The sequence below is a fragment of the Sciurus vulgaris genome (genome assembly GCF_902686455.1).
Source record: "Sciurus vulgaris genome assembly, chromosome: 3".
Classification (NCBI taxonomy): domain Eukaryota; kingdom Metazoa; phylum Chordata; class Mammalia; order Rodentia; family Sciuridae; genus Sciurus; species Sciurus vulgaris.
The window spans coordinates 14,744,970-14,762,727 of NC_136463.1; the positions used below are offsets into that span (position 1 = coordinate 14,744,970).

Sequence of the window (17,758 nt, forward strand, 5' to 3'; positions counted from 1 at the left end):
GGTTTCCCCTCTCTGTGTCTTCTATGGGACACTGAGGGCAATATGACCTGTGACTCCTGAATTGCAATGCCTAAGACCTCAAATAAAGCCCTTTTACTTTTGTGGTTTCCGAATTTGAATTGGGCTCTGCTGTTTAAACCTGCTTCCAAATGCTTGCTTTTGTTGGAACTTTCCCAACAAACCTGTGCAGTGGGTAGATGGGTGTTCTATTCCTATTTTATCATCAAGGAACATGCATGAGCCTCAAGACAGTTCAGCTGTCAAACTGCAGAGAAGAGACAGGAACCTCAGGCTTCTGATTGGCATGTTCCCTAGTTGGGGTGTGTCCTAAGCCCAGCGGACAGGAGATGAGTCCTGCTCTTCATCTCAAAAGTCAATCAAATCCACAGCCATAGGTGGAGGGAAACGTGTGTATCTCATTTCTGATCATCACAGTCTTGAAATAGATGGAGGCCTGCCTCACCTGGTGCCTGCAGTTCGTCGGTTACCTGCCTACCCCACCTTCCCTCCCTCACCCCACCCCACCCCAGCTGCTCAGAAAACAGCAGCCTAGGTTTAGAGAGGCCCTGTCTCAAAATCAAATAAAAAGGGCCAGGGATGTAGCTCAGTGATAGAAAAGTTGGGTAGCACGTGAGAGGCCCCGGGTTAAATTCCCAGAACTGTAAACAATAAATAAATAAATTTAAAAATTAGAGAAATATATCTAAAAATGTGATACTAAGAAAACAACTGACCTAATGAAAAATTGGACCAAAGATTAAAAATTTAAAAGATAATGCAGTTTCATGATGTAAAAAACAAAAGTGAAGAAAGGTTTACCAGGAAAAGTCCTTGGGTGCCCAGTTTCTACCACCCCGATGTATACTTACTTCTGGGTGTGGTGGTACCTGCCTGTAATCCGAGCAGTTTGGGAGCCTGAGGCAGGAGGATTGCAAGTTTGAGGCCAGCCTCAGCAGCTTAGTAAGACACTGTCTCAAAATAAAAAGTAAAAAGCCTTGGGGATATGGTTCAGTGGTAAAGTGCCCCTAGATTCAATCCTCAGAACACCCTGCAAAAAAACAAAGAAAGAAAAAAAAAAGTTTACAACTACTGACTATAAAATGTCAATACCAGGGCTGGGGATATAGCTAAGTTTGTAGAGTGCTTGCCTGTCAAGCAGGGGGCCCTGGGTTTAATCCCCAGCACTGCAAAAAAAAAAAAAAGAAAAAAAAAGAAAAAGTTCAGTATCCTTTTATATTTGCTATTTATTTTTAGTTACACGAAAGAATGTATTTTGAAATGTGTACATGGAATATAACTTCCCATTTTTGTGGTTGTGCATGATGTGAAGTTATATTGGTCATGTTTTCATATATGAACATAGGCATTTTCTACCTTTAAACAGTCAGGTAATTTAGTCTTTTTACAATTTTAGATACTTTTTCTTATATCATGGAAACTATTCAAATCCTTTTCTCATTTCTCTATTGTTCTACTGATCTTTTTAATTCCTGAGTGTTCTTTATCTATTAAGGAGGGTTCTTCACCTATGATGTGAGTTACAAATTTTTTTGCCTAATTTATCAATTTTTTATTTTAGGGTTTCTGGATTTTAATTTATACTTACACCAGTTTCCACCAACCCAAGTGTATTAGATGTTCTTTCATGTTTTCTTCTAAAACGTCTATGGTTTCATTTGTACATTCAGTTAATTGATCTATGTAGAAATCATTCTAGTGCATGGTGTGAGTTGTGGGATATAGACCTTATGCTTCTTTATTTCCTCCCTCCCACGCCCCTTTTCTTCCTTCTTTCTTCCTTCCTTCCCTCCCTCCTCCCCCTTTCTCTCTCTCTCTCTTTCTCTCTTTCTCTCTCTCTCTCTCTCTTTCTTTCTTTCTCTCTCTCTCTCTCTCTCTCTCTCTCTCTCTCTCTCTCTCTCTCTCTCTCTCTCTCTCTCTCTCTCTCCTGGGGATTGAACCCAGGGGTGCTCTACTACTGAAATACATCCCCAGTCCCTTTTATTCTAAGGCAGGGTATTGCTAAGTCACTGAGGCTGGCCTCAGACTTTCAATCCTCTGGTCTCAGCCTCCTGAGTGGCTGGGATTACAGATGTGTAACACAGTACCTGCTTCTACTTTTCTTTTAAAATATTAACATTTGTTTTTTAAATAAAGCCTATTTTCTCATAATATTCTGAAAGTATTAGAATCGTGCATGAAACAAGTATTATGTTTTAGAAGCTTGCTTTGGAACTTAGAGGACATACTGGAGTATGGATATTTATTGCTATGGCTTGACTGTTACTCTGAGATACAGAAGTTGCTTACTCTACAATATCTAAAAATCACCATTTGAAGCCAATATTTATTACTCATGGTGTTTCCCATTTTCCTCCCAAGTCAACATTCCAATAAGTGGGTGGGGACAATTTCTAGTAGATTGCCAAAGAAGATAGATTTTAGTAGGAGAAGGGGACATAAAACCACAGCAACAAAACATAAACAGTACAACAGAAAAAATTCCTTCAGAAATAAGTGGATTAAGTGTGTACTGCTCTTCAGTCGCTCCTGTCAAAACTTCCATTGGGTTTCAAGATGGCAGAACAGAGGCTGCTCTGTGGTGTGAAAGCAAGAAAGCAGACAGGCAGTTTCTTGGTATGGTGGATGAACCATAAAAAAGAGAGGGGACTTTACTGAGAATTAGTTCTGGACATTCAAAGCAGATCAGGGACTCAGGAGGTTGGATACAATAAGGAAGAAATCCCCAGCACTAGTGCAACCGCCACCACCATCGGTGGTACCTGCCTGAGTGGTCCCTCCCAGGAACAGAGTGGAGGGATGGGAATGAAAGGCATTCACATTTTTAGGAGGTCTGGAGGCATGCCTGGGTACATGTAGATCAGAGATCAAAGACACTGCAATTAACCTGAAAGTCACACTACACAATATCCTTGTGCAAGAAAGAAGCCACATCTCTCCTGGCTGCCTGCACAGGACAGAAAAGGAACCATTTTGCAGCTGAGATGAGGTGGCCAGCAGCTGGAGAAACTGATTCCTGGAAAGCCTGAACTGTGCCTAATATACAGGCCTGGCAAACCCACACTGCATGACACAGAATGTGCCTAAGTGACCAGGAGAAAATCAAACATGGAGAGCAGTTTACACAGGGGAAACCCACCCGCTGCCCTCCTCCCCCTCCAGACCAGCTGCTCGCAGGACCGGCTGGGAGAGACAAACCTGGCCCAGATTTCAAAAGAGTGGAGACAGAAGAGGTGAAGTTTGGAGACTGAACCAGAGAGACCAGGAAACATGGGGTCCGCAGGTAATGGAGGAGACTAAGGATTGGGTCCTCCACTGCATGAGTGAATCCCAGAGGAGATCCCTGGGGTGCAGTCTCCCAGGGTGGACTGGTAACTGCTGGGCACTGGAGGAACACTGATTTAAAATCTTCAGACCAGTTGCCATTCAATGAAGAACCTGGCGCCTACCTAAGCCTAAACCCCACCTCCAGGAGCTCCGCCTATGGAATTTCCTCTCACACCCCACCTACCCCTGCTGAGAAGGGAAATCCAGAATCTTTTGAACTCCAACAGAAACAATTCTTTGACTTTTCATTGAGATTTTTATTTTTAATTTTAATTTAAAATTTTTTTAAATTTCTTTTTTCTTTGTCCAGTTGTGACCTGAATGGTTCATGGACACTTATACATACTCATATTTGTTTCTTTTTTCTCATTTCTAGCATTTTTTGAAAGCGGTTATTTTTCATGGATCAGTACTTTGATTAGCATATTTCAGTTTTGTTTTGTATTATTTCAATTTTTATTATATATATATTTTTCTTTCTCACTTACCTGTTTCCCTTGATCCTCTTTCTCTCTTTTCTTCTGCTAAGTCAATATCTATTGTTCTCTCTTTCACTTTTCCATTAATTTTTTACTTCTATTTTCTCTCCTCCCTCATAATTATCACATCCAATACCACTTCTGTTCTCTCCCTGTCCACTGTTTGAAATTATAAGCCCTTTTGCAAATTTACTGTTTTTACTGTGGGCAATAATTGATCTCATTGTTTCTGTTTATTGTGACAATTAATATTGTAGATATCATAGCAGGAACTATTTGGTTTAATGCTGTATATTATTTGCACTGGTTGTTGTTATTTTTTGTCTCCCCATAAATTGTGAGGCACTGGAAACCTTCAGGAACACTGTAGTCTACAGGGTAGAAACTCTATTGCCTCAGATCCATACTGTTAGATGGGTAGACACACAAACAACATGAAAAAGCAAGGGAACAAATTGCCCCAAACAAACCAAAATACTTCAATAACGAAATCCATTGACACCATAGTGGAAGAAATATCAGAGAAGGAGTTTAGAATGTTAACACTTAAACTGATCTGTGAGGTAAAGGACAATATAAGGAGTGAAATCAGAAAGAAAATACAGGAAGTGAGAGATTATTTCAGCAAAGAGAGGATTCTGAAAAAAAAAAAAGTAGAAATCCTCAAAATGAAGGAATCAATAAACAAAATTAAAAATTCAATGGAACACATCACCAGCAGAATAGAAAACCTGGAAGAAAGAGTTTCGGGCAATGAAAACAAAATATATAATGTTGAAAATAAAGTTGACTATGGAGAAAAGATGTTAACATACCATGAACAGAACTTCCCAGAAATATAGGATAACATGAAAAGATCAAATGTAAGACGTATCAGGATAGATGAAGGCTTGGAGATACAAACCAAAGGAATGCACAATCTTTTCAATGAAATAATATATGAAAATTTCTCAAAACTTAAGAATGAAATGGAAAAATCAAATACAGGAGGCTTACAGGATCCTGCAAATATACAAAATTACAATAGGCCCACACTAAGCCACATTATTATGAAAATGCCTAATATACAGAATAAGGATAGAATTTTAAAGGCTGCCAGGGAAAAATTACAGGTCATATTTAGAGGGAAACCAATCCAGATCACCGTTGACTTCTCATCCCAGACCCTCAAAGCTAGGAGGTATTGGAATAATATATACAAAGTTCCAAAAGAAAATGTATCCAACCAAGAATACTATACCCAGCAAAATTAAGCTTCAGAATTTTTTATTTCATCATAAAAATCTTCCATGATAAACAAAAAGTTAGAAGAATTCACAACTAGAAAGCCTGCATGCACTTCAAAGCATATTCAATAAAATATTTCATGAAGAAATGAAAAATGAAGTTAAAAACCAGCAAAATGAGGAACTACACTAGAAGAATAGTCAATCAAAGGAGAAATGAATTAAAATAAAAAACCTGAAATAAACCAAAATGACAAGGAATAAAAATAATTTCTCAAGAATAACAGTGAATGTAAATGGCCTAAATTCATCAATCAAGACATAAACAGGCAGACTGTATTAAAATACAAGACCCAACAATATGCTGTCTCCAAGAGACTCCCCTCATAGGCAAAGACATTCACAGATTGAAGGTAAAAGGATGTGAAAAAAAATATCATTCACATGGATATTTTAAACAAGCAAGTGTTTCTATTCTCATATCAGATAAAGTGGACTTCAAGCTAAAGTTAACCAGAAGGGACAAAGAAGGTCATTTCTTATTAAGTGAATTATACATGAATAAGACATAACAATCAGATATTTATATGCCAAACAATTAAGCATCTACATGCATCAAACAAACTCTTCTGGATTTCAAGAATCAAATGAACTACAACACAATAATGGTGGGTGACTTTAACATGTCTCTCTCATCACTGGAGAGATCCTCCAAACAAAAATTAAAGAAGTTATATAAAACACAATGAATAATTTAGACTTAACAGATGTATATAGAATATTTTATCCACCAATGACTGAATATATTCTCCTCTCAGCAGCACATGAATCCTTCTGTAAAATAGACTATATCTTAGGACACAAAGTAACTCTTAGCAAATACAAAAAATAGAGATAATATCCTATCATATCATAATGTACTGAAATTAGAAATCAAAGAAAAAGTAAAAAAAAAAAAATAGAAATTGCTCTAACACCTGAAGACTAAATAATATGCTATTGAATGACCAATGGATAGCAGAAGAAATTGGGGATGAAATAAAAAAATATTTAAAGGTAAATAAGAATAGCAACGCAGAATATCAAAATCTCTGGGACACTATGAAGGTGGTTCTAAGAGGAAAGTTCATTGCAGTGAGCTCATTTGTTAAAAGAATAAAAAGTCAACAAATGACCTAATATTACCTCTGAAAGCCCTAGAAAAACAAGAACAAATCAACACCAAAAGCAGTAGAAACAGGAATTAAAATCAGAGTTGAAATCGAAATTGAAACAAACGAAAAAATTTCAAAAAATCAATGAAACAAAAAGTTGATTCTTAGAAAAAAATAAATAAAATTGATAAATCCTTAGCCAAGCTAACTAAGAGGAAAAAACTCAAAATATGAAAATTTGTGATGACAGAGGAAATATCACCACAGACACTACTGAAATAGAGAAGATAATCAGAAACTACTTTGAAAATTTATACTTCAATAAAATAGAAAATATCAAAGACATCAACAAACTTCTAGAGACTTATGACCTACCCAAATTGAATCAGGAAGACATAGAAAAGTTCAAGTAATGAAATTTCAATTTCAAGCAATTAAATAGAAATGAAATTGAAGACACATCAAAAGCCTATCAACAAAGATAAAGTCCAGGACCAGATGGAGCCTCAGCTGAGTTTTACCAGAACTTCAGAGAACTAACACCAATCCTCCTCAAATTATTCCATGAAATAGAAATGGAGGGAACCTCTCCAAACTCATTTTATAAAGTTAGTATCACCCTTATACCAAAACCAAAGACACATCAAGGAAAGAAAGCTTCAGACCAATATCCCTGATGAACATAGATGCAAAAATTCTTAATAAAATTCTGGCAAATTGCATACAAAAACATATTTAAAAGATAGTGCAACATGATCAAGTGAGGTTCATCCCAGGGATGCAAGGTTGGTTCAACGTATGGAAATTAATGAATGTATTTCACCAAGTCTATTATCAATAGACTTAACACAAGAACCACATGATTATCTCAATAGAGGCAGAAAAAGCATTTGACAAAATACAACACCTCTTCATGTTCAAAACACTAGAAAAACTAGGAATAGTAGGGACGTACCTCAACATTGTAAAACTATGTTTGCTAAACACAAACAAACATAGTTTTACCCAACATCATTCTAAATTGAGAAAAATTGAAAGTATTCCCCCTAAAAATTGGAACAAGACAGGGATGCCCTCTTTCAGCACTTCTATTCAACATTGTCCTTGAAACTCTAGCTAGAGCAATTAGGCAAAAGAAAGAAATTAAAGAATATGAAAAGAAAAGAAAAACTCAAACTATCACTATTTGCTAACAACACGATTCTATATTTAGAAGACCAAAAAAAAAAAAAAAAAAAAAAAACCACCAGTAAACCTCTAGAACTCACAAGTGAATTCAGCGAAGTAACAGGATATAAAATTAACACCCATAAAGCAATTGCATTCCTATACATTGTTCTGAATCAGCTGAAAGAGAAATTATCCCATTTATAGTAGTCTTAAAAAAGAAAAAAAGAAAAAAAACTTGGGAATCAATCTAACAAAAGAGGTGAAAGACCTCTACAATGAAAACTACAGAACACTAGAGGAAGAAATTAAAGAAGACCTTAGAAGTTGGAAAGATCTCCCATGTTCTTGGATAGGCAGAATTAATATTGTCAAAATGGCCATACTACCAAAAGTGCTATTCAGATTTAATGCAATTCCTATTAAATTTCAATGATGCTCTTCATAGAAATAGTAAAAGCAGTCATCAAATTCATTTGGAAAAATAAGAGGCCCAGAATAGCCAAAGCAATTCTTAGCAAGAAAAGCAAAGCAGGAGACATCACAATACCAGATCTCAAACTATACTACAGAGCTATAGTAACAAAAACAGCATGGTACTGGCACCAAAACAGACCTGAAGACCAATAGAATAGAATAGAGGACACAGAGACAAACTCACATAAATACAATTATCTCATAGTAGACAAAGGTACCATAAACATAAATTGGAGGAAAGATATCCTCTTCAACAAATGGTGCTGGGAAAACTGGAAATCCACATGTAGCAGAATGAAATTGAACCCCTCTCTCTCACCCAGCACAAAACTCAAAGTGAATCAAGGACCTAGGCATTAGACCAGAGACCCCGAACCTATTAGAAGAAAATGTAGACCCACCTTTCCATCATGTCCTAAGACTCCTAAAGTGCAAGAAGTAAACTCAATAATCAATAAATGGGATGGTATCAAACTAAAAAGTTTCTTCACAGCAAAGGAAACGAGCGTGAAGAGAGAGCCTATTGAATGGGAGAAAATCTTTGTCACCTACAACTCAGAGCATTAATCTCCAGGATATGTAAAGATCTCAAAAAACTTATCACCAAAAAACTCCAAATAAACCAATCAATAAATGGGCAAAGGAACTGAACAGGCACTTCTCAGAAGAAGAAATACAAATGGTCAACAAATATATGAAAAAATGTTCAATTTCTCTAGCAATTAGAGAATGCAAATTAAAACTACACTGAGATTTCATCTCATTCCAGTCAGAATGGCAATTATCAAAAATATAAGTAACAATAAATGTTGGTGAGAATATAGGGGAAAAGGTACACTTATACATTGCTGGTGGGACTGCAAATTGGGGCAACCACTCCAGAAAGCAGTACAGAAATTCCCCAGAAAACTTGGAATGGAACCACCATTTGACCCAATTATCCCACTCTTTGGTATATGTCCAAAGAACTTAAAATCAGCTGCTACAGTGACACAGCCACACCAATGTTTATAGCAGATTAATTCACAATAGCTAAGATTTGGAACCAACCTAGGTGCCCTTCAACAGATGAATGGATAAAGTAAACATGAAATATATACACCATGGAATATTACTCAGCCTTAAATAAGAATGAAATTATGGCATTTGCCAGTAAATAGAGGATCTGAAGACTATCATGCTAAATGAAATAAACCAAACCCAGAAAAACCAAAGGCCAAATGTTCTCTCTGATATGTGGATGCTAACACAAAATAAGGTTGGGTGGGGTAGAATAGAAGTTCAGTGGATTAGACATAGGGGAATAAAGGGAAGGGAGGGGGAATGGGAATAGGAAAGAGAGTAGAAGGAATCGGATGTGACTTTCCTGTGTTCATATATGAATATACGACCAGTGTAACTCCACATCATGTACAACCACAAGAATGGGATCCTAATTAGAATGTGTTATACTCCATGTATATATAATATGTCCAAATACACTCTACTGTCATGTACATTTAAAGAGAACAAATGAAAAAATAACTTCCATTGAAGACGAGCACAGGGGTGCACGCCTGTAATCCCAGTTATTGGGAAGCTGAGGCAGAGGATCACAAGTTCAAGGCCAGAGACTTAACAAGGCCCTATCTCAAAATAAAAATTTTAAAAAATGCTGGGGCTGTAGCTCAGGGGTAGAGCACTTGCCTAGCTCGTTTGAGGCCCTGGTTCAATACCTAGCACCCAAACAACGACGACGAAAAGCAAAAACCTTCCTTGAACCCCAGAGAGGGAAATCGTCTTCTAGCTGGAAGCCATTACTTCCTGGTTCCTGCTGGGAGGCAGAGAAGTCTGGCTCCTATTGTCCCCAGTCGAAGTGTCTTCCCTGACCGTGTGGAAGTCCTAGTGAGCGCCATTCAGCATGGCACCCTGGAGGCAGAGAGGATCCAATTCTGACAACACTGTAATGTCACCTAGACAGTCGTCCATCTGACTAACTTCCTGGATCATCTACTGGGTACCAGGCATTGTCCCTGCCATCAAGGAGCCAGCCGTCCATGGGGCGGGGGTTCCATTACCGAAGGCTGCAGACAGGGTCTGACAGAGGGAAGATGAGGGAGAGGGCACCGAGGAGAGGCAGCTCGGTCTGGGCAAGACAGGAAATTTCTGGAGGCTTTGGTGCCTGAAATGAGTTAGGAAGGATGTGTAGCAATGAGCCAGCAGGGAGGGGGAAGGGTACCTAGGCAGGGAGGGGACACACAATACATTGTGGGAATTATTCATTTCACCAACCAAAACGTAGAGCAAGGAAGATGGAGAGAGTTCAGGTCAGAGAGGTCACAAAGGGGTGGAGGAAGAGGATCACAAACTGGCTTTTAGGCTGGGTGTGGTGTAATCCCAGTGACTAGGGAGGCCAAAGCAGGAGGAACACAGATTGGAGGCCAGCCTGGGCAAATGAGATCTTGTCTCAAAGTAAAATAAACAGGGATGGGAGTGTCACTCAGTGATAGTGTGCCCCTGGGTTCAATCCCAGTCCTGTTAAAAAAAAAAAAAAAAAAAAAAATTTTTTTTAAAAGAAACTGATTTTTTTTTTTTTTTTTTTTTACCGGAAACCAGAAACAGGTAAAGTGGAAGAAACTGGTTTAAATCTTGGAAAATTCTCTCTGGACCCAGTAAAGTGGGTGTGTTTGGGGATGCAGGCTGGAGAGGCCTCTAGGAGTTGTGGGCACCTCATAGGGTGGCCCCTGTCCTCCACACCAAAGCCCACTGCGGAGGCCGGAGGAAGCGTCCTAGTTTCCTAAATTTCAAGCCCAGCTGCCTTGATGGCTGCTCTCTCTGACAAACACTGCTGTTTTTTGGAAAAAGTCAGCCCAGGAAAGGCAGGAGACCCGATTTATGCTCTGGGGGACCCACAGGAAAAGCAGAGACCGGGCATGTGCCCAGTGAGAGAAGGGTAGAGCTGGAGAGAGGGAAGACTCGGTCACCCTGCCACCAGAAAGGGGGGTCCCCAAATTCAGAGGAGACAGGGAGGGTCAAGAACGTGGAGGCAAATATCATGGTGCCTTTTTTTTTTTTTTTTCCACCTATACAAAGCGGCCGCATTCAGTGGTCCCTCAGGAAGGCCAGTCATTTCCTGAGGAGATATCAGGCCAGCCCAGGCCTCATTGTTCTGGGTTTCCAGCAATGGCCGCCATTACCTGACCAGTCCCACGGCCAGTCTCTTAGTTACCAGAGTGGTTTCTGCTCTTCACAGGACAAGTTTCTCATCTGTGGCGAGGGGGAAGTGTTTTCTGCCCTGGAGGCATGGCCCAGAGGCCGCACTGACTGTGCTTCAACAGTCCCCGGCTCTCAGGATGCAGCTGAGGTGGGCCCGAGGGGACAAGATGTGGCTGGGAGTCCTGCTGACGCTCCTGTTCTGTGAGTTTTTCTTCTCTTCCCGCTTCACTTAAACTTCATGAGAACTGCAGCTCCTGAAACCAACCTATTTCTCCTGTCTCTTCCAGGTTGGAGCCTGGGTGGTGAAGAGAACTGTAAGTCCCACCGTTCGTTTCTACCTAGCTTTGCTCTCAAAACTCGCCTCCGCTTGCTTGGGTTTGATAACAATTGAGAAAACCATCCCGGTTGGAAAGCTAAAGCTCAGTCCATGTGGTCAGTTTTAGAAGAGCTCAGACCAGAGCGCTTGCGCGCAGGCAAGTTCTAATCAATGTGTTTTGGAAGCAGACTCTTAAGGGTGTTTCTGGATCCTGCTGGGCTGCTTCTAGTTGGGGAGGTGATAAAACAGTGAGTGATTCCATAATGTGGTGGAGGTTCTTCTACCATAAATTGCTTTTTTTCATATCCTGCCCCATCCCCAATTATTTTAAAATTTTCCATCTTTTTTCCCCCTTTATTTCCTCTCAATTGTTTTCATTCACAAATGGAATACAATTTGATGTCAGACTCATGCAGACAGAACATAGTTTAGATTGGTATGATAACTCTCTTTCTCCTAAATGATTTAAAAAAAAAAAAAAAAAAAAAAAAGAACACTGGCTTTCATTTTCCATCCGTGGTGAGGCTACGATTTTATCTGCATCACTCGGGGCTGCCACACAGGCACACAGGGAAGCAAGCATGTGATGTTTGCAGGGTTTGTCAGCTGCTTTGCAGCCGATCGTGGACCTTCGTCTTGAGCGAAGTGGGTTTTGTTCTGCGTTGCCTGGGAACAGGTGAGGGAAGGGTCTGAGCTGGGTTTAGGGACTGTGCACGGAGAGACAGTCCACAGAACAGAATCCTTCTGTCAGAAATCACTTCTGCTGCAAAGAATGGAGACAAAGGGTGACTGGCAAGTCGCACAGCTTCTTTTTTTTTTTAATATTTTTTTCTAGTTTTCGATGGACCTTTATTTAATTCATTTATTTAAATGTGGTGCTGAGAATCGAACCCAGGGCCTCACAGGCACTAGGCAAGTGCTCCACCACTGAGCCACAACCTGGCCCTTGCACGGCTCTTTGGAGATGAAGAAAGTGGGTGATGCTGGGTTAAGCCAAGGCTGAGGTGGTGGCTCCAGGATGGGGGAGCGGGCGTGGCCACCAGAAGGGACAGTCTGCGGAGTCTCCATTCCAGTGTCTGTGTTCTTCCTTGGGCCTTGGCCTCCAGGGCAGTCCATGGAGGCAGAGATCCCTTCTCTTCAAATCATCTCCCTTGGGCAATGGTGTCATTGAGCCTCAGAAGTGACGACTAGTCCAGGCAAGAGCCAGTCAACAGGCGACAGCCACAGGACCCCTCCTCCACCAAGGTCTGACTTCTGTCTTTAAGACCAGTTGCATTTTGCCTCTTGGAGATTTTCCCCCCAGTCTGTGAACTGGTGATGGCCACAGCCTGTGGCATGCAGCCACGTGAGGTTGGGCTGCATCCATCCGCACGTAGTGCAGCGACGGATACTCCGTGATGTTGAAGGAGAGGCGCCAGCCCGCCTCCTGTGGCACCCGCTCACCTCTGTCCACTCCAGCCACACTCGCCTGCTCTGTCCAGACCCTGCCCTGCACACGCCGGGGCCTGGGCTCCTGCTTCTCTCCATCCACACATCCTGTTTCCCAGCTCGGCCACCCTCAGGTCCCTTTCCCCACCTTAGGCGGAGGTCAGCCACCCCCTTCCCTGGGGTCCTCGGGAACGCCCTTTGTGCCTTCCGGGTAGACTCTGGAGCTGGAGCCGGCGGCTCTCCCAGGCTTCCTCCTGCTTTGTCCTACACTAGAGGGAAGAGACTCGGTGGCCACAGGGCACTGGCGGGTCCACATGGGGGTTAGAGCTTGGGGGCTGTGACCGGCCTCTACTTCTTGAGTCCCCAAGACCCACAGGATGCCCAGCTTGCTCGTGGGTCCCACTCTGCACCCCTGGCCCTTGCCCTCCTCTTATCTCAGGGCTTCTGTGCCCCTCCAACCCCCACCCAACCTCAGCCGCCTCCCTTGCCTCAGGAGATGACCTCGCTCCATCTTCACCTAGCACACAGTCATCTGGAGGGAACTCCCTGGACTTCCCTCCCGGCCCTGGCTGCAGGCTTATCTGCCTCCCCACCCATCCTCCGCTTCCCTCCTGGCTTCAGGGGACACATCCGCCCCCTGGTCGTCAGAGCCGGCCTTCACCTGGGCCGGAGCTCTTCCCTCCCTCGCTCCAGGACCTCACTTACACATGAATTCCTGGCCTCCTCCCCATCCCTACTTGGAGAGTCTCCTCCTTGCCTCTGCTCTTCTCAGTCTACAAACCCAATTGGGAACTCTTGCTTTGTCTTGTCTTGTTTTTAGGAAAAAGAAAAATCAAACACAAACAACTGTCCCCCTCCATTCACTTTGGGTCCCTCTTCCTTTCTTAGGGGCACTGTGAGGCTAGTCTAGAAGCGCTGCCTCTGCCTCCAGGCCTCCCAGCCCCTCCACACAGACAGCCGTGTGGCTTGGGCCCCACTCCTCCCTACCCGGAATCCCTTCCCTAAGGGTCTCCAAAAACCACCCCATGCCAAATGCAGCGGACACTTCCGGCCCTTCCAGGACTGGAATACTCTGCTGCCTTGCAGGTTGATCATGCCCTGAAGCCTCCTTCTCTGACCTTCTAGATCCTCTTTCCTGGTTTTTCTCCTCCCTCTTAACAAGCCACCCTCCTTCTCCCCAGGGGAGAATTTGATTTTTCCCTGAGTCTGTACCCCACCCCCTGGTCTCTGCAGGTTCCAGGTCTTGTTCTTTGGGGAACTCAGTCCTTCCTTCCTCCACAAGCCCCTCTGATCTTCTTCTAGCCCTGGCCTGTTCCCTGAGCGTCAGACTTAACCTGGGACCAACAACTGTTGCCTTCTTCTCCTCAGACCCAGCTGTACCAGGGGACTTTGTCTTCCTTCCTTATTGTTTTCTGATGCTCTCTATTTTAATTGATGCCACCCATATCCTCCTGGGAACCTCATGATCTGGGAATTTTATCTTCTACTTTTTCAACTTCCATATCCAATCAAATCTTTCTGAAATCGTGGTAAAATAAAAATACTATAAAATGTATTATGGGTGACATTTAGGACACTCACGGTGTTGGCAACCATCAGCATCATTTCATTCTAGAGCACGGTCATTGGTCCACAGAACAAATCCTTTTGAGTCGCCTTGCGAGTCCCACATCTGCCCCCGCTCAGGCCTCAGAAGCTGTCCCCTGAACCATCAGGCTGCGAGCCAGCCTCCGGTCTTGGGTCAATGACCTTTCTGAAGTGCTCGTCTCAGCTGGCACGCCCCTGCTGAAGACCCTCAGGTCAGAGCCCAGCCTGTGCACATGGCCGAGTAGGCATTTCATTCTGGCCCTGCTGACCCGGCCCTCCAGCCCCACACCCGGCTTCCTGTAACTGCAGGGTCTACGTGCAGCGATTTCTCACACCCAGGTGCCCTCCTGCACGCTGTCCTCCTGCAGCACCCATCGCCTGCCCGCGGCCTGCCAGGCCCAGTCCAGGGGGCACTTCTTCAGACTGTCCTTGGACTCTCCTGGGCCACCCTTCCTCTCAGAGTCCCGGGCAGCACTGAGCTGCAGCGAGCGGGGTCTCCACAGTCAACACGGCCCTGGGCGGCAGAATGACTCTTATTCACCCTGGATTGTAAGCGTTCCATCTGTTCTCGTGGGTGGGAACTTGAATTGAACTTGGACGTGCTTAAGATTCAGGTGGGAAGACGGGTTGGCTTGTTCTCTGCTGAGCACAGAAGTTCATCGGGATGCCAGGCTCAGGCTCAGGGGCGCTCGGTAATTTTCCTGACCACAGCGGGTGACCCCTCCTTCTCCAGTCCCCCTTCTTTCTGAGTCATTTCCAGGTTGAGGGCCAGGTGGCCAGCTGAGTCATGCCACTTTATCTTTCCAGAGAGCATCAGCATCCGCTGACTGGTGACCTCGGGATCAAGGGGAGTAGGCCCATCGTTTGGGTATTTGGGGATTTGGCTTGGTGGTTCCTGGGTGCCTTATCTGTGCTGTGGTGACTCTGTAAGCTTGGATCCCTGTCCATCAACCTCCCTCTCTCCTGGTTGAAACGATCTGACCTCCTTAGGCTGCTCGGTGACCCCATCCCAGCACATCTGGAGCATTATGCTGGTCACAAAGACCAGTCCTAGTGACCACCACAGGGCTACTAGCAGGGTAAGGGGTCATCAGCAAATGCTGTTGTGTATTAGGATGGAGAGCGCCAACTTTTTTTTTAACTTTAATTTTTTAATTTTTAAGTTTTTAATTTTTTTGCAGCACTGGGGATTGAACCCATGTAGCTCTACCACTGAGCTATATCTCCAGCTCTTTTTATTTTTTATTTGGAGACAGGATCTCAGTAATTTGCACAGACTGGCCACCAGCTTACAATCCTCCTGTCTCAGCCTCCCTGGTGAAACTGGGACTCATTTTAATGAATTTTTAGAAACACTTTTCCTGCCAGATGTGGTGGCCCAGGCCTGTAATCCCAGCAGCGTGGGAGGCTGAGGCAGGAGGATTGTGGTTCAAAACCAGCCTCAGCAACTTAGTGAGGCCCCAAGCAACTCAGCGAGACCCTGTCTCTAAATAAAATATAAAAAAGGGCTGGGATGTGGCTCAGTGGTTAAGCACCCCTGGGTTCAATCCCTGGTACCAACAGAAAAGAAAGAAAGAAAGCTTTTCCTTTGTCCAAGTGGCCTTCCTTTCCCCCTTGTCTGTCCCTGGCCACAGCCTTTTGCTCTTCCACCAGGGAATCCCTGGAGTCCATTTCTTTAAGCAGAGAGCGTTAGAGTATTTAGAAAAGCAAGCTGGCGGAGTGTCCCGAGCTCGTGGAGACCATCCCCACTAAGCTGCTGCCCTGTGCTTTAAACTCGCTAAGAAGTGGTAGGGTTTGTGTACAGAGGAGGTAAATGAGGCCTAGCCAGTAGGAAGCGGGGGGGGGGGGGGGGGGGGGGGGGGGGGGGGGGGGGGGGGGGGGGGGGGGGGGGGGGGTGGGGGGTGCTGAGACTGGAAGGTCCAGGGCAGGAGGAGCCGCGAACACTGCCTGAGTCCCCGTGGCAGCCGCGGCCCGGCTTGCTCTCCTCTGTGCAACAGCCTGGTAGGGACAGTGCTGACACAGAGGAGCCTCTTGTGCTCCGGTGCTCAGGAGGAAGGAAGGGAAGGTCACCCAGGGCCAGGAACTGAAAGCGCAGCTCCTTCAATGCCCTCAGCCATCTTGGTCAGGAGGGTCAGGATGAAAAATGCCAGGGGCCAGGGTGCAGCTCCTGGCCAACTGCTTGTCCAGCATAGGTGAGGCCCTGGGTTCCCTCCCCAGCACTGTAGAGAGAGAGGTGAGGGGAAACAGCAGGGAAGGCAGGGACTGGCAGTCTTGTTTTTGCAGGACAAGCAGTGGCCCAGAGAGGGTATGTAACTCAAAGACCACACAGCAAAGGACTGTGGGCTCAGGGCCTGAACTCAGGCATGCTCCCCTCTTTCATACCAGTGCTGTACCCTGGCCTGGGGCCTGACCGTGGGGCCACTGTGGGCAGCTCATTCAGGGTGGAAGAGTGAAGTGGCCGTGATCCAGGTGGATTGTCCCACAGTGGGCCCAGCAAAGCTGGGAGTATGGAGAGTCACTGTCAATCAACCTGAAAATGAAAAATAAAAACTTAAAAGTGGTTTTTATTTGGAACAATTCTCTAGAAACATGGACAGGAGTGACAGGTGTAAAGCTCCAAGGTGGTTTTTTTTTTTTTTTTTGTACCAGAGATTGAACCCAGGGGTGCTTAACCACTGAGCCACATCCCCAGTCCTTTTATTTTTTTATTTTGAAACAGGGTCCTGCTAAGTTGCATAAGTTGTTGAGGCTGACTTTGAACTTGCACTCCTCCTGCCTCAGCCTCCCAAGTCTCTGGGTTTACAGGCGTGTACCACCGCGCATGGCATTTTTTATTTCTGTGATTGGTAGGATCCAGCTAACATTTCTAAAACACTTCACAGGTGCTGGGAAATGTGCTTCTAGTACTTAAACTCATATTCTTATTTACACTTATTTTGCCCATTGTATGGATAAGCATACTGAGGCTCAGAGAAGTTTAGTAACTAGCCAAAGGTCACACAACTTGTTAATAGCAAAGATGGGATTTGGTCCAGGTAGTCTGGCTTGATGCACTTGACTTCTACTCTTTATTTTCTCCTGGGAAAACCACTAAACTAAACAACCTGGCTTAAATGAAGGAGGAGGCACTGAGAGGTAGGAAGGAGATCTGCTTGGGTTGGGACTGTATTAGTTGGGGGGAACTAAATAGGGTACAAAGAAAACTTCAGCGTTGAGAGCTCGCCCAGCAAAGAAGTTGTAGAGAAAAGGGAATTCTGAAGATTTGCTGTAGGAAATGAGTCAAATTTAAATAACCACCTCGTTTCATCTCATGGACCACTTAAATGTCATTTTTGTTGTTGTTGTTGTTAAATCTATTCTCAGAAGAAAGGGTTTGATATAGAC

At 43.8% G+C, this 17,758-nt stretch overlaps 1 protein-coding gene across 12 annotated transcripts in view; it reads left to right on the forward strand.

Moving 5' to 3' along the window:
• PECAM1 (platelet and endothelial cell adhesion molecule 1) overlaps positions 1–17,758 on the forward strand; it is a 70,378-nt gene that overhangs the window by 14,123 nt on the left and 38,497 nt on the right. For 9 of the 12 annotated variants that reach the window (XM_079131589.1, XM_079131579.1, XM_079131583.1 and 6 more), the window contains 2 exons: positions 11,081–11,244; positions 11,331–11,357. The exons of 1 other annotated variant lie outside the window; for it this stretch is intronic. In XM_079131589.1, coding sequence (XP_078987715.1) covers positions 11,181–11,244; positions 11,331–11,357 — 91 coding nt within the window. In that variant the 5' untranslated portion in view covers positions 11,081–11,180. Of the gene's footprint in view, positions 1–10,966; positions 11,245–11,330; positions 11,358–17,758 lie in introns of those variants that run through there. 2 more of the 12 variants (XM_079131578.1, XM_079131582.1) reach the window with 2 other exon arrangements.